The sequence below is a fragment of the Brachycentrus maculatus genome, unplaced genomic scaffold (genome assembly GCF_059751285.1).
Source record: "Brachycentrus maculatus isolate JH-2025_06_01 unplaced genomic scaffold, ASM5975128v1 h1tg000202l, whole genome shotgun sequence".
Classification (NCBI taxonomy): domain Eukaryota; kingdom Metazoa; phylum Arthropoda; class Insecta; order Trichoptera; family Brachycentridae; genus Brachycentrus; species Brachycentrus maculatus.
Window position 1 is genome coordinate 454,110 of NW_028280953.1, and position 24,286 is coordinate 478,395.

Consider the following 24,286-nt stretch of genomic DNA (forward strand, 5'->3'; position numbering starts at 1 on the left):
ATAAAAATTAAAATGACATTTTCTGGCGTTTCTCATGTGTGCGATTATAATCCAGGATTCGGACTTCAAATACTAATATAAGAGTTTCTACTCAATAAAAAAAATTATTTTCATCTCACCACTAGATGTCTTTAGTTAAATTCTAGTGATTTAAGAACAATGTTTCAAAATTGGTTCATATATATAGAACTTCCAAGAATTTGAGTGGTGTGGTTGTCAATAATGGCTAGAATTGGTGAATTTTACATGTGTGTAAAGTGATCACTAAAACCAGCCTATGACGGTTGTCAGCCCCATAAATGCCCAGACTTCCATATTCTTCTTCATCTTTGATGAGATGTCATTACCATAGCACTATTCACACTATTCAACTGTAGAATTGGTGAATGTTACACATGTGTAAAGTGTTACACTTAAACCAGCCCATGACAGTAAGCCTTGTAAACGCCCAGACTTTCTATTCTCCTTCTCCTCTCCTTCATCCTTCATCTATGTTGAGATCTCAAAAGTAATTTAAAAACGTACTTGATCACAGATCACAGTCTATCAATTTAAAGCAGTGCTTACTCCGCGGAATTATGAATGCCAAAATTTCATGTTGACTCATTTACTGTGCGATTTGATTTGCATATATCAAGAAGATAACCCTTCGTTGCGTGACTTTTTTCATTTTAAATAATAATAAATATTCTATAGTATCTAACTCTAAACATTAGATGAAAAGTAAATATAAAAGATTGAAAAACTTTTAACAAAGAAAAATTAAGAAAATACTTAAGTATCAAATTTGCAACACCATGCAATGGTTACCCTTATGACATATTGATATATCGCTTACTCCTTTCAACAACGTCATAAATAAAAAAAACTTTATTTTTCGGGTGATCGTTTTTAATGTTTAAAAATATAATACAATGTATTAAAAATAAATATCAAGATACTTATTGAACTTTTTACTGCGCAACAGGTTTTTTTTAGGTAAAACCCGAATGTTTTTTCTCCATTTGAAAAATATTAAGTATCTTTAAAAAAATAATTAAACAATACCTTTTCTTCAAAATGCAAAAACAACACTTTCTGCCCTGTAGCGGGTAAATATTAAGTTAAAAATATGCCGCTTTTGCTGGGATATAGTACATTTTCAGGGCATTCCGAAAACATGCACAACTGAAAATTGACGAGTTTTGATTTATGACGTTCTTGAAAGGAGTGAGCGATATTAATTATATTTGTGATAATTGTTTTGACTCATGGCCAAATATAATTTTTATGTGTTTTCAACAATTAAATACAATTTTGTAGACCCAAAAAACTGTGTTTGTTTTTAACATTTAATACATAAATTAAAATGAAGTTTTACAAATTAAATGCCAATTCAATAAATAAATAATTGTCAATGGCTACTGTACACATAAAATGACTGTATCTAAAGATAATTCAAACCACATCGATATTTTGCCGCGATTTTTGAATTTTTAGAAGAAATAAATTTCAGAAATAAACATATCCATATATTGGACACATTTCTGAATAAATAAAGGTATTTATTGCACAACGTATTGAATAGATATTCCTTTGATACCAACCAACATAGGGAGCGATGAAATTGATTAGAAAACGGACGATATAATACAAAATTCATTATGAAAAATTGGACTATTCACATAATTATCCATGGGGTAACTGAAAATTTACAATTTTTGATATATGACGTTCTTGAAAGGAGTGAACAATATGTTTTAACACTTTTGGTTATGTTACAAATTTGATACACAATGCAGCCAAGGGTTAATTAGTCTATCAACTCTTTAAATAAAATTCTCAGAAATATCTCTGGATGAATTTTAATAGGAATGAAGGCGAATATCCAGCTCTCTCCACTAGGGCACTGAAAATTTTACTACAGTTTTCAACCTCGTATTTGTGAGAGCTAGTATTCTTGACAATAACTAAATTAAAAGAAAGAAATGCGACAGGCTTAGCAATTTGGATGAATAAATTTAATGATAGTAGCTATATCAAATATTAGACCTTATATCGCTGAAATTTATAAAGGTCGACAAGCTGTCACATTAAATAATTTTCACCCCAAAAAGATTCATTGAAGTATTTATTTTTTGTAATTTTTAACTTTTCCTTACGATAAAAAGTGTTACCTGACTTCCAAAAAGGTTAAAAAACCACTGATTTAAGGTTATAAAATACGATATGAGTACAAAATTATCTAATTCTTCCCTCGTGATTTTATTATATGTGATTGTTCCCTCGCAGGGGACACGCTGAGCGCGCGCGGCGACACGTACGGCGCGCACTTCTGCTACCTGATGGCGCGCGAGGAGTTCCAGCCGGCGCGCCTCCAGCTGCTGGGGCTGCCCCCGCCGCTGCCGTCGCCCGCGCGCACGCCCTCGCACGCGCTCATCATGACCGAGATCTACGAGTACGCCTGCACGCTCGCCCAGGACTCTCACGTCCTCGCCCACTTCCAAGTGAGTCCTTCAATCCTCCCCGCTCGCTTATTCTTTTATGACTTTTCACCCTTCTAGAGTGTTCTATTAGGTCCGCCTTCGTAGTGTAATCGTCAGCACACTCTGCTACCGTTCTGGAGGTCCCGGGTTCGATTTTTTTAATTGAATATACCACTTTAATGGGTCATTTTTTTGTTGATATTTTTTAGAAAGTATGAAAAAAAAGAGAAAAACTTTTTATTTCGCTTAATTTTTTTATTATTATATTTAATTTTAAAAAATTATGTCATTCCACAAAGTTAATGCCGAATTAATAAATAATATTATTTTTCAATATATATTCAATATTACCCTGGGCTGGTACCTGAAGCGGAGGGCTTATCGTCTTTCCTTTATGTGTTAATGATCAAGATAACACTGTGTTTATATGATGCAGTGCCCTATGCACCATCGGGGTGCGGATAAGGGTTTGAATTGAATTGAAATCATATTATTTTTGCATACTTAGGTGTTATGTGTTGATCAGTATTTTTATACGGAGTTGAATCATGGACCCTCATGAGCAACACTATGAAGTGGTTAGAGGCATTCATAATACCCAGACTCTCATATTCTTCTTCATCCATGTTGAGATATCAACAACAACAAAAAAAAACTTCTAAGTGGAGATAATCCGAATCTGTGAACAGATATTTGGACACACTCAACATATTTCCAAAATTACGCTTCGGTCCACATTAGGCCGAGTTTTCAAGACTACCGTAAAATGTATACTAAACTAACTAACTAACCATCACGCCGCTTCCCCGCAGGGGTAGGCAGAGAGAGTAGAGCGCCACACCACTCTGTCCTTGCAAACATTCTTCGCCTCTTCCACGTTCATGCATCTCCTCATACATACCCGCTGATTGTTACGACTCCTAACCTGACCACTTTCAAGTATTTGGCATACCTGATCGTGCCATGTTTTTCTCGGTCTTCCTCTGCTTCTTTTCCCGCTAACATTCGCCTCATAAATCTTTTTTACCGTTCTTTCCTCACTCATTCGAGTATGTATACCATATTCATTCATGTATATGTATACCATATTCATTCATGTATGCCATACCCTTTTTTTATCTCTGAATGTTTTTAATAGTTATTATAACATAAATGTGGAATTGTTTAATTGGCTTTATTCTTATTAATGTAACTATTTTTGTTAATGTAATGCAATGTTTATTATTATTAAGGTATCTATTGTTTATTATATACTTTTTTAAATGTAAAGCTGTACAATTCCCGAACAAATAAAAATAAAATAATAATAATCTTCTTCATAAATAAATGTAAGTGATTTTTCACTCTAATATTTATTCAATATTACCTGAAGCGGAGGGCTGATCACCTTTCCTTCATGTGTTAACGATCAAGATAACACTGCGTTTATATGATGCACTGCCCTATGCACCATTGAGGTGCAGGTAAAGGTTTGAAGTGAAAAAGAAGTCTTCTTCTTCTTCTTTTTGTAGATCCTAGGGATCTTTTTATGCCTCCGCATGTCGCTCTTGGGATGTTGACTCCCAGCTGTCTTTCCATCTTTTCGGAGGTCTGCCTGAGGGTCTGCGTCCTTCAGGGTTTGGAGGGCGATACGTGGAAGTCTGTCTTCTGAGATTCTGTTATAAAAATAATAATAAAATAAAATGTGGCAGAAAGTATCGGCAGAAAATATTGAAGGCATTATTTTGTATCACTTTCAGTTCTACAAGTATATTTTGGCCACGCGGCTGGTGGACTGCGGACTGTACGAGCGGGCGCTGTTCTACATGGAGAGCATCGCGGCGGCCGTGGCTCAGTCCCCCGACCAATACCGGGCCTCCTTTGTCCAGAGAGTCTTGGAAATGGCCGACAGGTACCGCGTTGCTTCATTTATCTTAGATCTATTTTTGTAATCTATTATTTTCTAAAAAAATATAGAAAAAAATAAGAATAATTAAAAAAAACATGTCAAAAAGTGGCTTCTTGATATGGGGACACAAGAGCTGCCTAAAATTGGTCACCCTGCCTAAATAAAGTCAGCTTATCATATTAACTACTTTATAAAATTAAACAACTTTGTTTTAACTATTTTTTTTATTATTAGTACACTTTAACCTACCGGTTTCGACAAGAACCTTGTCATCATCAGGATTTATTAAATTCAAACCATTAAAAACATTAAAATACTCGTAATTAATTACATTCCCTTGCCAAAAACTTCCACACACTCATATCCCATATATGGAAGTATTTCACTATCGTGACAATTTCAAGACCTACACATAATTGCGTCATGTAGTAAAGACGTTGTACTAAAGAAGAGAAGAGTAACAGGAGAACTGAGAAGTTTTTAAGACAGATGGACTATAAACTATTTTTTTGTGTAATTTAAAACAAAGCCAACATGCCTGATATGCAATGATTCTGTCTCTATCTTGAAAAAAGTATAACATTAAAGGGCATTATGTGGCTAAACATGCAAATAAGTTTGAAAAGCACAAAGGGTAATTTCGACAAAACCTAGTAAATGAATTAAAATGAAAACTTTCTGCACAACAACAATATATATACATTTTGTTTTACAGCCCGGTAGGAAAACTCATTTCTAGAATCTGGCTGGCTGCTGATAAGGTTGACCACCCTTGATTTGATACTATTCTTTTTTTCACCAGGTTGAAGTATTACGATCCGGAAGAAAACGTGGGTGAGCTTCCGGAAGATACGGACCAGTACGGAGATGGCCAGCCGGGCCAGGGAAGGGGAGAGAAGGTCTGGGTCACCAATTTGAAGAGAGTCCTGAACGACCTGAGCGTGAGTGCATTCATTTTACTAAATACTCGGTTCATCTTATCCGTCTTGTTGAGGGTGAATATTTAAACTGTTTTCTGGGGAATTAGTTTTTTGAGCTTTTTTTAATTTTATGCTTTAAGCAACATACATTCTTGATTAAAAAATTATTTATTAGTAAACATGATTTTATCAACTATGATAAAATCATGTTTACTACATGATGATCAACTTACTTTTGTCCGCCTCCGTAGCGTAATGGTCAGCACGCTCGGCTACCGTACTGGAGGTCCCGGGTTCGATTCCCAGGGGGGGTCAAATAAATATAAGTGATTTTTTCACTCTTTTATTTATTCAATATTACCTTGGACTGGTACCGGAAGCAGAGGGCTGATCACCTTTTCTTCATGTGTTAACGATCAAGATAACACTGCGTTTATATGATGCAGTGCCCTATGCACCATTGGGGTGCGGATAAGGGTTTGAATGAATGAATATCACCTAACAAAATAGATTTCATCCATTCCAGACTGACACTGTCGCGCACGAATCCCCCTCCCTGCACGCCCAACCGCTCGACTACAACCAGTCACTCCTGCTGCAGCAGAATCAGTACCAGCAAACTCCTCCGCAGCAGCAGCAGCAGTGGGGCCAGGGCTTCCAGCAACCGCCCGTCCAGCAGCCGAGCTACGATCAGTTCCAGCTGCAGCAACTGCAGCAAGAGCAGCAGCAGCAGCACTCGAACGAGCCGGAGAGCGAGGACCCGCAGATGTATGAGGCCGATGTCCAGCCGTCTCCGTACCTGTCTTCCTCGTACCCTGGATACGAGCAAGGCCAGGGGCACAGCGAGGTCGAACAGCAAGGGTACGGAGGACCGGTCTCTTCGTCAGACAGCGGCTACTGGAACTATGATCAACAGCCTGGATATGGCTATAATGAGGTATGATCTCTTCATATTTCGCTTGATTTAATTAAAAAGTAAACATATTTTGTATGTTAACCGGTTAACTGCCGGCAGGTACATGTATGGCGGTACCCAGCACGCCGCGAATTTCACGACAAAAAAAAAACCTTCTTAACATATTATTATCAAAAGTGTATTAACGTTTATTCATAAAACTTGCCAAATAAATGAAGAGCGCGCCAGTCGTTCAGTCATTTATCCATAATCATAAAATTAATTGTTCATGGTTCGGGGTTGTCACAAAATTTGTCATGAAAACTAAATTATATGTCAAAAGTAATTGTTTATGCTAGTTTAATATTAAAAGTATACACACACTTACACATTTTGATTTGAAAAAAATTAAAATAAAAAATCATCAGAATCGACACTCAAATCACTGTCATCAGATCGGCAGTGATGGCAACTCGAGGATTATTGGACAACCCTGAGCGCCATGAGTTGTTCCGACGACAAAGCTGTCTTTAATTTACGTTTAAAGTGTGTGTAAAAACAAATTATGTTTCAATTCTAAGTATGCAAAGATATTCTCAATAGATGTCACTATGCGTTCAATATATTTGTACATTTTAAATAAATGATTTTCTTTACTAAAAGCCCATTTAAAACGGCGCGTCTTAAGACGTCATTTTTGTATGAGCGGCGCTCCGGTCACAGAAAATTATGCGTCTTAAGACGCTCTCGGCAGTTAACCGGTCAAAAGCATTGTTTACTTTGTGGTATGGTAATATAACACACGGCTGTCCAAACTTAAAACACAGAAAGGGACATTTTTTTTGCATTTTTGTACCAAGTAGAATCTACTTTATTATTTTTTTGACATCTCATCAATGATGAAGAAGAACATGGAAGTCTGGGCATTTACGGGGCTTACGACTGTCATAGGCTGGTTTAAGTGATCACTTTACACGTGTAACGTTCACCAATTCTACCCATTATTAACAACCACACTACTCAAACTCTTGGAAGTTCTAAACAAATATATATATAAACCAATTTTCGAAACGTTGTTCTTGAATCATTAGAACTTCACTAGAGACATCTATTGGTGAGATGAAAAGAAGCTTTTTTATTGAGCAGAAACTCTTTTATTAGTATGTGTGATCCGAATCCAGGATTATAATCACATACATGAAAAACGCCGCAAAATATCATTTTCATTTTTTTTTATTTTAGCTTCTAATTTGACCTACTGAAACGAAGATACTTAGTACAAAAATGCAAGGAAACACTTTACAAAAAAAAGTCCCTTACTGTGTTTTAAGTTTGGACAGCCGCACTCTCCTTATCATTCATCGTTCACTTTGTGTAGTACCACTTAAAGAGTGGTATTACACAAAGTGAACGATGAACTTGGGTGTTTGGCATTTACGAATACGATTTCCCAACATTTGAAAATCTCCTTTTTAGCTATCAAAAACCGTCATTACAAACAAAATTACATTTTCTTAAAATCTAATAAGTTATAATTTTTTATTTTCTTTTAATTTAATTTAATATACCGTAAAGTGGGTATACTTTGCACCATGGGTGATACTTTGCACCACCTTCTGTAAAGAAATTGTGGAGCTGGTCATCTCTGATACATGTCATTTTTCATTCTTTTTTCTATTGTTTCTGATAGATGGCACTTCAATCTACTTTTTAGTTTAAAGAAGTAACATTCGGTCGCTATTGCTTCAATGCGTATTTCCTGTCCGAACGTAAAGAAAGTTTTCTGTCTGAAAATTGTGTCCGAAAAAATCCAATGTAATCAGTATACTGAAACAAGTTACAACAAGTGAGTGGTCTCTAAATCGTAGGTAGGTAGGCCCTGCTTTTCTCAAATGTTGTATTTTTTGGTTACGTTGTCAAGTTTATGTAAAAATTATATTTTTTTAAGAACTTACTTGTATTGACTACATTTGGGGTAACATTGCACCTGGTGCAAAGTATCCACAAAGGGCCATAGTTAATCAATTTGATCAAAAGTCTTAAAACGGCTAATACAACTTGACATTTTTGCTAAATATCTATAGGTTTAGTGTACTTACTTAATTCCTGATGGTATATTTTTTTCAAAAATGTCAAGAACACACAAGCAGCGGCCTTATGCCAGACGATACTGCGATTTTACACCGAAGAGAGTGGAGCAGTGTTTGGAGGCCATTCGAAATGGTACAATCAGTCAAAGAAAGGCTGAAGAAATTTTCTAAATCCCCAGAAGGACGATTAACTATAAACTCAAAGGTCAGCACACAAAACCTGTGGGAAAACCTCCGATATGTGACAAGGGCGAAGAGCAATCTTTCGTAAACTGCATAGTAGACATGAGTGAGTACGATTTCCCAGTGAGTGTTTTTAACATTCGCTACATTCTAATAGCCTATTTGGATAGATTTGGCAGAAGAGTACGAATATTAAAGAACATCGTACCAGGCTCTGAATGGATAACATCATTTTTGCAAAGACATAAAACCTTGACTGTTGCTAAAACTAGTCAGTTGCTTAATCGGTTGCCATTAAAAGCGTATGACGATGACGTGCGCCAGAGTTTTCAACAGTTTTTGGAAGAAAACAGATTCAACCCAAAGAATTCAGTCTTAAAACGCAGGAAAACGATACCGATAGAACCAGGTAAGAGCATTGCTCACGATCCAAATGTCGAAATGAACGTTGACGAGACACAAATGCTACCTGAACCAACTACATCAATGATCCCACCTTCCGCATCGAAACTTCCAGCATATCTAGCATTAACTGATAATAGTTCACACGGAAGCTTTGAGGAAGAGGGAGAAGAACAAAAACGATGACTGAAACCAGTTATCGTATTTGTTCCTCAGTGTCATTAGGACCAGTAAAAAAGAAGGTGGGAGAATAAGTCGTAATTCATTATGAAGGATAAAATTTTCCGGGACAGATTTTAGAAATAAAGAAAAACAGAGTTGTTAAATCCATGCAGGAGAGTCTCAAATCGTATAAGTGGCCGATGAAGGATGTAGTGGGTTCCATAAAAGAACCGAAAATGCAATCCAAAAGAGGTTTCTTTACCGTCCCGGAACTTGACCATATTTAGACCTAATTTAATTTTAATTCCTATTATCTATGTAGAACGATATGTTTTAATATCCACCTTTTATTTTATATAATTTTAAACCTTCAGTATTGGAAAAAAAAACATTTTTGTTAGATTTTTTAATATTTAAAAAAAAAAAATCTATCAAGTGTCTTATTTTTCCATAATTATACAATAATATAATCTGCATTTAGTGAACTGTGAGCCAAAACCCTTCACGAAGTGCAATGAAACTTGTAGGATAGCCTTTACTTTGCATAAATTTGGATTCTAGTACGAAAAGTGTAGAGAAAATATCATGGTGCAAAGTTGTACTTTACCCCGGGATACTTTGCACCAAAACATAAATATTAAAAAAAAATATAAGCAAAATAGATAAAAATTTAAAAATGTGTCAGACACGTTACAGGTATATGTGTTATTACATTGCAATAGTTGAAACCTCAGAAAAAGTAAAAAACATGATCTGAATAGACAATTTTTTGAAAAAATGCAGTATTTTGGTGCAATGTATACCCACTTTACATTACATTATTTTCTTATTTGTTTGCATGATATAAATGTTGTGATGTTTTTAACTACATACATAGATGTCTTAGTGCCTAGTTGCAATTAATCTAATATTTTTAACACTAGTTTATATTTTTAACATTTTAATCTAGTATCTCCTTACCCAACCATCATCAGCACTCAACGGTGCATAGGGCAGTGCGTCATATTGAGGCAGCGTCATCTTGATCTTTAAGGCCCAGATCTCAAGCTTGTCTCAAACATTCAAATCAGAATGTGCTCAGCTGCGCTCAGGGCTGCACGTGTGCTCACATTAATGTACATTTTTTCATGTATATTGGATTTTTATTTTTTATAAATATGCATGGAAAAAATATTTTTAATATATTTTTTTTAACTCCTTGCCTTTCAATAACTCTTTTTTCAAAACCATATAATTATTTAAAAGAAAAAATTTCAATGCAAAAACGGTTTTTTAAGAAAGAAATCAATTACGTAAAATGGTACGAAAAATACCTGGATTTATAGAAAATTTAGTTGCGGTTTAACAAATCCTGCTCCTAAATAGTGATAAGTTTGGGTAGTGAGAGGAATTTCATTTGAATACATCACAAACACCCAGACTAATTGAAAGTAGATATTTCTCGAATTCGAACAATGAAAGGGAAAAAGAAGAAAAAGTTTCGCGTCTTCAATATTTAAAAACGCATACATACAGTGAAACCCGGATATAACGTCCCCGGATTATGCATTTTCCCACCAATTGCGTATTATTATTTTAGTCCATATATATTTTCGTATAAAAAAATTTAAAAACTATTTAAAATGTCCCATTATCATCCACTGTTTTTTGTAGTTTTTATTATATTTTTACTATTTATTTCGTGCACTTAAAACGTGTATATTATGTGTTGCTTTATATGTATGCGTATTAGACAAATTGCTCACTCCTTTCAAGAACGTCATAAATCAAAAAACTTGAATTTTCAGGAGAACGTTTTTAAAGTTTAAAAATATCATACAATGTATTAAAAATAAATATCAAGCCAGGTAAAACCTGAAGGTCTTTTTTTCTTTTGAAAAATATTTAGTATATTTAAAAAAAATAATGAAACAATACCTTTTCTTCAAAATGCAAAAATAACATTTTCTGCCCTGTAGCGGGTAAATATTAATTTTAAAATATCCCCCTTTCGCTGGGATATAGTACATTTTCTGAGCATTCCGAAAACATCCACAACTGAAAATTGTCGATTTTTGATTTATGACGTTCTTGAAAGGAGTGAGCGAAATGTCATACTAACGGCACCATTTCGCTCATATCAAAGCAACGAATCATACCATGTATTTTTAATACTTTGTTTTTTATACACAACTTTATAAAATGTTGTAATTTGTGTTTATAAGTTGTTTTTCCTTGTCAAATTGATTCATCGTATCCAAAATTGATAGCAAATATCGATTTATAACACAAGTTGTACATAATTTTTTCTCTTGAAATTATTATCGTCGATTTGTGGTTCTGTGGTTAGCGTCGCAGATTCTGAGCCGGAGTTTCTGGGTTTGAATCCACTCCATCACAACTCTTTTTTGAGCCGCTGAGCTAAAATAGTATGAAATTTAAATACTTGTGTGCATAGTACAGACACGAATATTTATATTTTTTTAAATGAAAATTTAAAAAAAAACACGCAATCGTAGATATTTTTTAAATTAAATTTTATTTTATTTTCTTCAATTTTTTTTTTTTTTTTGTTAAGCTAGATGAAAAACGAAATATGCAACCTAATTTGAGCTCAGATTATCGCGATTAGCTTTGAAAAATAAATCCAAAAACCAAATCATTAAGAGACTTTTTTTTTTATTCAGTTTTTTTATTCAATCCCCCATGTCTAATTATGACACGTGTTTAGATGCATTTAATAATATCATCAAACGACTGACTTAAAATGATGTTGAATACATCGAAACACGTGTCCCAATAGATTATAATGAACAACGGTATTTTCCTATCGAAAGTGTAAAATATAATAATAATAATATATAGATAGGTAATATGTAATAACACAATGTGGCTGCTGTATGGATTAATGAAAAAAAGAAAAGATCGTTTTGATGTGAGGGATATAACTTAGGTTTTTAATATTTGTTGAAGCTTTACCATAGTTGCTTGTGAATTAGTATGAAATTCTGGAATAGTAAATCTGCACTCGTGTTTTTATTCCATTTAAATTTGTTTTTGGAATTCATTATGTCTTGCCTCCAAATCGGGAATTGCAGCCTCAGGAGGAAGTGGAGGAAGCCAACGATGAAAACATTGTAAGTACGAGCGATGTAGATATTGCACTGTTAGGAATGCCCCGGAAACCCTTTAGCGGCGGTGACGGAACGACGCCGGCCTTTTTCGGCCAGATCCCGCGGATCTCACGACCTTTCGGCAAGTCCCAGGACCACTCTTTAGACTCGTGCACGTTTAGCTCGGACCTCGCTAGCTCAGGAAACGTTCCGGCTTCGGGAAATGGCGGTAATCTCTCCTCCGCTTTGCAGAATCCCTCGACCTCGAGACATCAGCAAAACGATAGCGGATCGAGAGAATCGGACAAACCGAACATGATCTTGAGGAAACGCATCTCCGCCATGGTGCACCCCACGAAAGACGTCGCAAGCGCGGCGTTTGCGGAAAATAGACACGCCAATCAGGCAAACGCGGCCGCGGCCGCCGTAACGTACGAACGGAATCGCAGAACCCTGATGAGGAACCTCAGCAAGGAGCGCAACTATGATACCATCGAACGGAGCAATCTTTCCTCAAACAACTCTTCGGCGAATTCCCTCCCGTCGTCGCCCGGAATCGCCACGAAGAGAAGGAATCAAGGCATCAGCGATTTGGATATACAATTGGCCAATTCGCACTTTGATTTCGATCAACCGGTCAAACCGAAAGAAGACACAAAGCGATACAACCACTACGCAAGGCGCAAAGGCCGAAAAGACCTCATTAGCAATACCGTCGATATGTGGGCTAGGCAATCTAGTCTAGACGACAATTCCAGCATTGCAAAATCGCACCCGGAAACATCTTTCAAACCCCTGATCTTCGGAGGGACGTTTCCCATCGATTCTCCAGCATCGCCTCCCCAAAGCTCTAATCTAACATCCAAAGAAGACCTCAATTCGACGACCGACAACAGCTCTGTCTCCTCAGCCGACACCAATCACAAAATCCTCCTCAAACAAACTATAGAGAAGAGCCTCGATAATTTCGAGAGAGCCCTCGCAAAACGACAGAAGAATCTAGAAATCGAGCGGAAAGAATTTTCTTCCAAGAAGATTACCAAAACTTTCAATATCGATGAACCGATCACCTACACGCAGACGTACGGAGATCATTTAGCACCTAAAATTGATAGTAAGATCAAAACAAGGAAAGCTCCTTTCGTCCCTAGAACATTCAGCATAGATGAACCAGTGTAACAAATATCAAATATTAAATAATCTGCAATTTACTAAGCACATTTAAAATAAATATTGTACTCCGAACTTCCTTTTTACGCAATTTTAAAAATAATGTGTCAAAAAAATAGAGAAATAAAATCAAACATTCATTTGACTATGCGTAATAGTAATTGGGAATTTTCCACATCCCTTGTGTGTATTTACTCCTCAGTACTAGGCGCAGAGATGTGTGCGAAAGAGGCTAAGACAGTGGTGGACAAAATTATTAATCATTAATTTACAAAAAGCTAAAAATGCATGATTAAAAGTTTTCTTGAGAGCCAATATGACATATCGCTCACTCCTTACTCCTTTCAAGAACGTCATAAATCAAAAATTGGCAATTTTCAGTTTTGCATGTTTTCGGAATGCCCAGAAAATGTACTATATCCCAGCAAAAGCGGCATATTTTTAACTTAATATTTACCCGCTACAGGGCAGAAAGTGTTGTTTTTGCATTTTGAAGAAAAGGTATTGTTTAATATTTTTTTTTAATATACTTAATATTTTTCAAATGAAAGAAAAACCTTCAGGTTTTACCTAAAAAGATCTATTGCACAGTAAAAAGTTCGATAAATGGCTTGATATTTATTTTTAATACATTTAATTATATTCTATTCATTCGAACCCTTATCCGCACCCCAATGGTGCATAGGGCACTGCGTCATATAAACGCAGTGTTATCTTGGTCGTTAACACACGAAGGAAAGGTGATCAGCCCTCTGCTTCAGGTACCAGTCCAGGGTAATATTGAATAAATATAGAGTGAAAAAAAACACTTATATTTATTAGACCCCCCTCTGGAAATCGAACCCGGGACCTCCAGAACGGTAGCCGAGCGCGCTGACCATTACACTATGGAGGCGGACTAAATTATATTCTTAAACATTAAAAACAATCTTCTAAGAAATCAAGTTTTTTTGATATATGACGTTGTTGAAAGGAGTGAGCGATATATGCGGCTCTCTGGTTTTCTTTTGTTTTCCTGTTTCTATGACCATTTGGCTCTTCTCACTTGACAAACTGCCGACCCCACAGCTAAGTGAATCATTTTTGCTACCTTCATTTTTTTAAATGTTATTATAAAGCAATAAGCAATGAGGAATTCAATCTTTTGATATCCCGAATTGATTTATACAAGGAAATCTATCCACCATATTTTTTTCATTATTTGAGTATAGTTTTTTTTACACAGCGTGGAATGTATCTACCGTGTTACTAGGAAGTTCAGAGTACTGCTACAATATTTTTCCCTTAAATAAATGTTACTTATTTGATTTTTCTAACTCTCAAATCCGGGCCATGATAAAATTTGTGATTTTTTTATTTATTTATTTATTGTCTATTCTCATCGGTCTTAAATCATTGTTTTTATTTTTAAAAAAATTATTTATACAAGTGAAAATTAATTGAGTAATTCTGGCCATCAAAATATGCCAGTACAGTAGAATTGGTGTGTATTTTTTCAGTAAAAAAAAAATAGGAAAAGGCACAGCGTTGTTTATATAGAGCCGTTTTTCACTATGCACTTAGCAGTTAGACTTAATGATGCCTTGAAAAATTATTAATGTAATATGTTTAAGATTTTAGTCACTGTGGCTCAGTCTGGTTTAATGTAAAAGAAAGAAAATATAAAACACATCATTTTGTAATGCTTGTGGGTATAAAATACGTTAGCAGCTGTCAAGAAGCATGCTGTCCACCATGAACAATTTTTAGAATTTATCTTTTTTCAAACCGTATAGATTGCAAGTCTCAAAGGGTCATACGGTATATAAAGTATTGGTTGTGTTTCTGTAACGTTCAATAGATGGGGCTGCCATTGCGGTAAAGAAAAGATTTTTAAAACAACAAAAAATTCTTTTCTGACTTTCACAAGTATATAAAAACACATGCGCATTTGAATGCAATGTTTTTGTTTTGATTTTATTTATATGGAAGAATATGTATGTTTTATTTATATAGATAGATAAATACACATCGCTCACTCCTTTCAAGAACGTCACAAATCAAAAATCGTCAATTTTTAGTTGTGCATGTTTTCGGAATGCCCAGAAAATGTACTATATCCCAGCAAAAGAGGCATATTTTTAACTTAATATTTACCCGCTACAGGGCAGAAAGTGTTGTTTTTGCATTTTGAAAAAAAGGTATTGTTTAATTATTTTTTTAAATATACTTGATATTTTTCAAATGGAGAAAAAACCTTCCGGTTTTACTTAAAAAGGTGTGTTGCAAAGTAAAAAGTTCAAAAAGTGGCTTGATATTTATTTTTAATACATTGTATTATATTTTTAAACTTTAAAAACGTTCTCCTGAAAAATCAAGTATTTTGATTTATGACGTTCTTGAAAGGAGTGAGCGACATGCGTACTCCAATGCAACATTGCGTCAAAAATTCATAGCAATCTGTGCATTTATAAAACAGATATGTTTCGAACAAACAAACAATTACACTTTTATTTATATAGGTACCTTTATAAATATTTTAGTTTGATACTGTTATATCTAAAAAAAAAAACATATGTCTAAATCAAATGTCTAAAATGGATGCATGTACAGTGGAACCCTAGAGATCCGAAATTCCGGGAAATTGGAATAAGATTTTAATGAAAAATATTTGTTGGAAAACATTTAAAAATATACGCAAAGACATTTATCATCACTTAAAATTATTATATATATATAACCTAATTTTGTTTTTTCCACCTCCGTAGTGTAATGGTCGGCATGTTTAACTACCGTGCTGGAGGTCCTGCGTTCGATTCCCAAAGGGGGGCGAAAATAAATATTAGTGATTTTACACTTTAATATTTATTTAATATTTATTACCCTGGACTGGTACCTGAGGCGGAGGGCTGATCACCTTTCCTTCGTGTGTAAACGATCAAAATAACACTGTGTTTGTATAATGCAGTGCCCTATGCACCTTTGGGGTGCGGATAAGGGTTTTATTATTATTTATTATTACACTTTAATATTTGTTTAATATTACCGTGGTCTGGTCCCAGAAGTGCAGGAGTAATCACCTTGCCCTCATGTAAGTGACGATCAAGATAACACTGGGTTTATATGACGCAGTGCCCTATGTACCGCTGGGTGCGGATAAGGGTTAGAAGAAGAAGAATTTTGTTCTAAACTTATTGAAAAGTTATTTAAGTATTAAAGTAATGTCATAATGTCCGCCTCCGTAGTGTAATGGTCAGCACGCTTAGCTACCGTTCTGAAGGTCCCGGGTTCGATTCCCAGGGGGGGTCAAATAAATATAAGTGATTTTTTCACTGTAACATTTATTCAATATTACCCTGGACTGGTACCTGAAGCGGAGGGCTGATCACCTTTTCTTCATGTGTAAATGATCGAGATAACACTGCGTTTATATGAAGCAGTGCCCTATGCACCATTGGGGTGCGGTAAGGGTTTATTAATAATGTACTTATAAATACTTTAAAAGAAACAACATCATATAGTACTTCATTAACATTAGAACTGAATGAACAAGAAAAGTATTATGTAACAGCATGTAAAGTACTATATATGTACTGTATTACAAATTTCACAGCCGATCCGAACATTTCCATATCGGAACAGGCCACAGCCCCAATAAGTTCGGATTCCCGTGTTCCACTGTATCTGTGTGACTTATGTTCATATTGTTGTTTTAAAAGTAGAGATGTTTTAGTATTTTGCTGTTTTTTTTAATGTGTCTAAACCATTTTTGATGTCTTTTTACACTAAGAAAAGTATTGACAGTGGAAAGCAAAATGGGCATAAGGTACATCTCAATTTAACCTTTTAAACGCGTTAACTTTGTTCCTAAGAGACGCCCGTGCGCGGCGGTATTTCGCCGTTTTTTAAATGATTACTTTTATCATGTACTTAGTTAAGAAACGATTTATTTTCCTAAACAAAAACGTTCAATGGGATTCATTGTGCCTTTTTGGTACTCTATAATACACGTGTGTCACATTATTCTTGAAATATATCGTAATATAAACAAATTAGATCGTAACATAAATAAATCAAAGCACGCATCGTGTGTCACTCTTACCCACTGGCGATGCGTAGCGTCGAGAGTGAGACAGATATAGGGCATGATTATGGCGCGGACTAATTACCGACCGCAAGAAAAATCAGGGATCTGTTGTTTTATTTATCCTTGTGATGTTACAAATTATTAGTCAGATATTTCAACAGATGTCATAAGGCCGAGGATTGACGTATTATTTTATCCAAAGTTCCACACCATGAAAAAATCCCTCCAAGTTGAACTGAGGTTCGAAACTTGGAGCAAAGTGAAAACACAAACGCTTATGTCAGCCGCGTATGGGGCATGTCTTGTAAAAACACAAACGGTTATGCGAGCCGCGTGGATCCGGTTAAGGCACTTATTTTTTTCTTAAATTTGTATGAAATGCTTTTGATTCAAGCATTTAGTAAAAAAGCAAAAAAATTGCATACAAAATATATCTGTCCATTTCTAAATTTATCTGGTTAAAAATTATAATTTTTATGCAAAAGGAAGTCTGAGCGTCCCAGGGCTTACGGTCTGGCATTTGGCTGACTTAAGTGATCACTTTATACACAATATATATATTCCAAATATTTGTTCACAAATGTGGGTTTCTTCGCTTGGGATTTATTTTTACATGACATTTCAACGTAATTGAAGAATATAGATGACTGGGTTTTCACCATAGGCTGATTTACTGGTATTCACCATATTCATAGGCTGATTGACTGGTATTCACCATATTCATAGGCTGATTGACTGGTATTCACCATATTCATAGGCTGATTTACTGGTATTCACCATATTCATAGGCTGATTGACTGGTATTCACCATATTCATAGGCTGATTTACTGGTATTCACCATATTCATAGGCTGATTGACTGGTATTCACCATATTCATAGGCTGATTGACTGGTATTCACCATATTCATAGGCTGATTGACTGGTATTCACCATATTCATAGGCTGATTTACTGGTATTCACCATATTCATAGGCTGATTGACTGGTATTCACCATATTCATAGGCTGATTTACTGGTATTCACCATATTCATAGGCTGATTGACTCACCTGAATTGCGAAGGCAATTTTCGGAAGAAAATAGTGCACCTTATATAGTCTGTAAATTTTATTTATTGTGAACTATACACATCCACTATCATTTTTAAGACATATAAACTAAATATGCTATAAATCTTTTGTTGAAAATTTTCTAAGGCATCTATGAAATATCTTCCTGGCTACATCCCAACTTATCGTCTTTGTAGACTGCTGAGATCAGCTCTCCTCGTCCTCAGGTTATAGGTCCTTCTGTCCTGGACAACGTCACCTAGGCCATGCCTTCGAATCATGTTATCTTTCTGCAGCACCCATAAATTCCTCGGTCTTCTTCATGATAACTTTAGAGGAAGATCCATGTCTATCGCCTGGTTTACTACATGTTCAGGTTCTCTGCGTCCTATATGCCCATACCATCTCAATTGCCTTTCCTCTACCTTCCTATTAGTGTCTGTTGGGCCCAGGCTTCCACGAATGCGTGAACTCTTGATTTAGTCTCTAAGAACACTCCCTTAAATTATCTAATAAATATATATTTTTTTAAATGATAAATTTATTGACTTTGATACCTTATGAGTGCTCCCATAGTTGATCTGCTCTTATGATATTGGTTAATAAGCTGACAGCCCAAATATTTATATCGTGTACACTCTGTCCATTCTGCTTTCCACTGTTGATTTATCATTTTTAATAGATTTAAGATTATTATTTTTTGACATCTCATCAAAGATGAAGAAGAATATGGAAGTCTGGGCATTTACGGGGCTGACGACCGTCATCGGCTGGTTTAAGTGATCACTTTACACACGTGTAACATTCACCAATTCTACCCATTATTGACAACCACACTACTCAAATTCTTGGAAGTTCTTTATATATGAACCAATTTAGAAACCTTGTTCTTGAATCACTAGAACTTCACTAGAGACATCTATTGGTGAGATCTATTTCAAGAACAAGGTTTCTAAATTGGCTCATATATAAAGAACTTCCAAGAATTTGAGTAGTGTGGTTGTCAATAATGGGTAGAATTGGTGAATGTTACACGTGTGTAAAGTGATCACTTAAACCAGCCGATGACGGTCGTCAGCCCCGTTAATGCCCAGACTTCCATATTCTTCTTCATCTTTGATGAGATGTCAAAAAATAATATGAAAATAACTCCTGTAATTGGAGATAATCCAGATTTTGTGAACAAGTATTTGGACACACTCAAAATGTTGTAGATTTAAGATTATACAAAAATTGTACTCATACATATTTGTAATCCCAACAACGCAATTAATTACATAACGGCATAAAATGGCACACTTTGTTGCAAAGTTTTTTCGACATAGTTTGACACTAACATCATGGGGCGAAACAGCTGTTACAAAAGTAAATAAATTCATTTAAATCATAGACCGTGCTTCGATTATATTAACACATTGTTGTCGGGCGGTTTTTTCATCAACCCTGGCCCTAATTATGCTCTGGTAGTCTACCGCCCGACCCTCAGATCACACTATAGCCGCTTGTGCACTAGATGGAATTTTAATGTCCGGCAGTCCGGTTTTGAAAAATGAAAGCGACTACGACAGTTTAGCGTGATCGAATTTACGCGCAACGTGTTCACGCACCGATCAAGAGCACCGATCCGAAGAAAGATGGACAAAATCACTAGCAAATCCAAGCCAATCATCCGTTTTATATGCTAACTAACATGCCGGACGGTAAAATTCCGTGTAGTGCACAAACGCCCTATTACACTCTTATGATAAAACTTTTATGAAAATTCAACAGATGTCACTATTAACCTTAAACATCGCAATATAATATGCAAAAAAATAAACAGTATTCCACTGCAGCGGTTAAAAAAATCGGTAATTGTGATTACAGTCTCCCGCAAACGGCGATTGGCGGACTGAGGACTGTAAAACTCGTCTTCCGCATAAGGTGTGTTAATATCTGAAGAAATAGTGAAATTCAAATTTACCAAGGAATATTTAAATTTAAAATGGATATATTTTGTAATATTAAAAGCATTGATAACTTTGTGGTATGGTAATAAAACACTCTCCTTATCATCCATTGTTCACTTTGGTGTAATAAAAGTGGTATTTCACAAAGCGAGCAATGGATTATCAGGAGAATGTTTTAAAATGGATAGATATTACAACAAAGTGACAGCCGAATTAATCAATAAAATCATCCATACTGTTGGAATTACAAATAGTACGGCTGTCCAAACTCAAAACACAGTAAGGGACATTTTTTTGTAGTACTTGCATTTTTGGATTAAGTAGATTCTACTCAGTCCAAAATTGCAAAAAAAACGTGCTACAAAAATGATGTCCCTTACTGTGTTTTAAGTTTGGACAGCCGAGTATGTACAAACTAATAAATCGTACTTTTCAAAGTGCACAATTCATTATTATTAATATATTAAGAACGCCTTTTAGATTACATTGTACCTTTTGATAATGTTGTTACGTAGTGTATTTTTACTGTTTTTAAGTGTCTTAGCGTCTGAGTATGAGTCTCTTGACAAAATTCCGCACTAGTTGCCAAAAAATGTTCACAAATGTACTGTAAGTAACGGCTTTCTAATTTTACAATAAATTTATGAAATTCACCCACAGACTTTTATTCTATAATTATATCTAAATTGTGTACTGAAATTTCTTGGTGGAACTGCATTTTGTATGGTAAAATAACAACTGTTTAGTTTTTTCCATATTTATTTTATTTGACGAGTGACTGAGTTTCGTCGTTACCGACATCATCAGGTAATGAATAAACTCGGAAAAACCCAGCAACAAAAAAATTATGCCACCAGTGATGGTGGAATTTAATAATAGTGAAAAAAAGCTATATACATAGTTGTTATTTTATTTATTGTTTCGGCATTAACTTTGTGGTAAGACTGGTTACAATGATTAAAGAAAATACTTGTTTTATACCACTTGAGTTTTATTAATGACTACATGTTTCAGAAGTTAAACTTCTATCATTCAGGTCTGTATAATAACTTAATAAGTTATTATACAGAACTGAATGATGGAAGTTTAACTTCTGAAACATGTAGTCTTTAATAACACTCAAGTGGCATAAAACAAGTGTTTTCTTTAATCATTGTACACAGTTGTTGTTTTGGTATATTTCACAATTAATGAAATAAGTACTCTTTGTGTTCCTGCGTAAATTAGTTTTATTAATATGTCTAATTAAGTACCTGTGATCTATTTTAAATCTACTCACCTTCGTTATTGAGTTGTTAATAGCTCTTTTATAAAAAAGTTCCATTATTTAATGACTTTATATGCATACATCGCTCACTCCTTTCAAGAACGTCATAAATCAAAAATCGTCAATTTTCAGTTCTGCATGTTTTCGGAATGCCCAGAAAATGTACTATATCCCAGAAAAAGAGGCATATTTTTAACTTAACATTTGCCCGCTACAGGGCAGAAAGTGTTGTTTTTGAATTTTGAACAAAATGTATTGTTTGATTATTTTTTTTAAGTATACTAAATATTTTTTAAATGGGGAAAAAACATTCAGGTTTTACCTAATAAGATCTGTTGCACAGTAAATAGATCAATAAGTGGATTGATATTTAGTTTTAATATTTTGTGTTATATTTTTAAACTTTAAAAACGTTCTTCTGAAAAATCAAGCTTTTTGATTTATGACGTTCTTGAAAGGAGTGAGCGACATGTAGCCTTTAAATGTGAAATACAGTAAACCCCATATAATGTTGAGGTAAGTACCGCGTTATCGGAGGGAAGGTTATAGAGGGTAAATGTTTTTAAATTGTATTTTAATTTAATAATGACTCATTTCAGCCATTTCTGCTGGTTAAAATGTAAAAAAATTATTCCAAACATTAACCCTTTTCCTCCGAAACGCGGCACCTTTCTCAACGTTTTATTGTAATTTATAAAAATGCAATTGGTTTAAAACAGTGGTTTGCAAACGACGAGCCAAATATACATATTACAACGATTAAAAAATTTGTTCACAGCCAAATTTGTTTTGCAATTCTAGGACACTTTTATTATAATTTTAGATCTTTATTACAATATGGGTACACCCGATAAAACTTGATTTCACGTTTCGCTCACTCCTTTCAACAACATCATATATCAAAAATCGTCAATTTTCAGTTGTGCATGTTTTCGGAATGCCCAGAAAATGTACCATATCCCAGTAAAAGCGGCATATTTTTAACTTAATATTTACCGATACAGAGCAGAAAGTGTTGTTTTTGCATTTTGAAGAAAAGGTATTGTTTAATTATTTTTTTAAATATACTGCATATTTTTCAAATAGAGAAAAAACCTTCAGGTTTTACCTTAAAAGATTAGTTGCACAGTAACAAGTTCAATAAGTGGCTTGATATTTATTTTTAATACATTTTATTATATTTTTAAACTTTTAAAACGATCTCCTGAAAAATCATGTTTTTTGAAATATGATGTTGTTGAAAGGAAGAGCGATTTGATAAGTATTTTATTCGTTGATAAAATTTTTTTGAAAGTAAGGTATCGATAAGAACACTACTTATTGCGAATAATGTCCTCGCATCTCCTTTGAAAGTTTGATCAAGTCAGGTTTGTATGTCGTTATTTTTAGCACATTTCCAGGTTCTCATAAATAAGACAATTTCTCAGTTTGCTTTTTATGAAGTTCATGCTTGAAAAAGATTGTTCGCATGAATATTTGTGTTGGAGCCGCACTTAAAAGGTCAAAGAGCCGCATGCGACTCCGGAGCCACACTTACCAACCCACGGTTTAAAATTACACAAAAAAAAATAAAATACAAAATTTAAAAATAATAACCTACAAAATCTAAAAATAAATAAAAATCACAGGAAATTTTAAAATAATAAAAGACGCATGATATATATTTATTTATTCTGCCCTGGGATTCAAACCCACAGCATTTAGACGGACTTAGAAAACTGATCATAACCCTGATATTAAAACTAATGCAAAACCATATTCCCTATTGAAAATAATTCAGCATAGCGCCGCTTTCTGCAGGAGTAAGCAGAGAGAATAGAATATCATAGAAATCATTCCTAGCAAACAATCTGCACGATTTTTTTACTAAAATTATACCCAATAAAATTCTATTGTTCATCTATATATTTTAAATACTTACTAAATATGAATGAAAAGATATAAGTAAATAAATATAAAAATAAACTTTTTCTTAAAATCAATTGTGACACGTGTTTCGATACGTTCCGCATCATAATTAAAATAAATAATAATAAATTAATTAATTAAAATAAGAAACAGCTCCTACCCACTTCACCTTTCAACCCTTTAACGTCCCAAGGACACAAATCTAAAATTTAGACCTAGCTTCATATACAGTGTTTGAAAATGATGCGTTTTGCATCGAAACACGGGTCACAATAGATTTTAAGAAATGGTGGTACTTACCAAGTAAAATTTAAATGAAAAATAAAGCATCTATGTTTTTTTTTTAAATAAAAGAAGATGGAAGTCTGAACAGATGTGGAGGACTTAAAAAGTTACATTTCCAATATTGCACAAAAAATCCTTTAAATGCAAATCCGTTTGTTTACTGTGTTCTATCGAAATCTTAATCAAAGTGACCAATCCTGTGTAAAACCGATATAAAATCATTAAATCGCACCAAAACCTAACAATTTTACAAGTTACAATTCCTGAGTACTTAAAATCATTTACAATGGAAATGTAACGTTTTGGTGGTCACCTCCACAGATATGTATGAGAGAAAAAATAATTAAATTAAAAATGAATAGATATTACTACATAATGACTGCCGAATCAATTGATGATTTAGTTTTTTACCAAATTAAACCTGATAGAAATCTCTTGTCCATCTATGTACATATTCAAAAGAAATTTTAAATACTTGCCAAATATATATAAAA

At 34.4% G+C, this 24,286-nt stretch overlaps 1 protein-coding gene across 4 annotated transcripts in view; it reads left to right on the forward strand.

Moving 5' to 3' along the window:
- Sec16 (endoplasmic reticulum export factor secretory 16) overlaps window positions 1-24,286 on the forward strand; it is a 69,258-nt gene that overhangs the window by 35,393 nt on the left and 9,579 nt on the right. For 2 of the 4 annotated variants that reach the window (XM_088263723.1, XM_088263724.1), the window contains 5 exons: window positions 2,272-2,486; window positions 4,205-4,356; window positions 5,156-5,294; window positions 5,800-6,210; window positions 12,350-13,396. In XM_088263723.1, coding sequence (XP_088119849.1) covers window positions 2,272-2,486; window positions 4,205-4,356; window positions 5,156-5,294; window positions 5,800-6,210; window positions 12,350-13,276 — 1,844 coding nt within the window. In that variant the 3' untranslated portion in view covers window positions 13,277-13,396. Of the gene's footprint in view, window positions 1-2,271; window positions 2,487-4,204; window positions 4,357-5,155; window positions 5,295-5,799; window positions 6,211-12,349; window positions 13,397-24,286 lie in introns of those variants that run through there. The other 2 variants (XM_088263725.1, XM_088263726.1) reach the window with 1 other exon arrangement.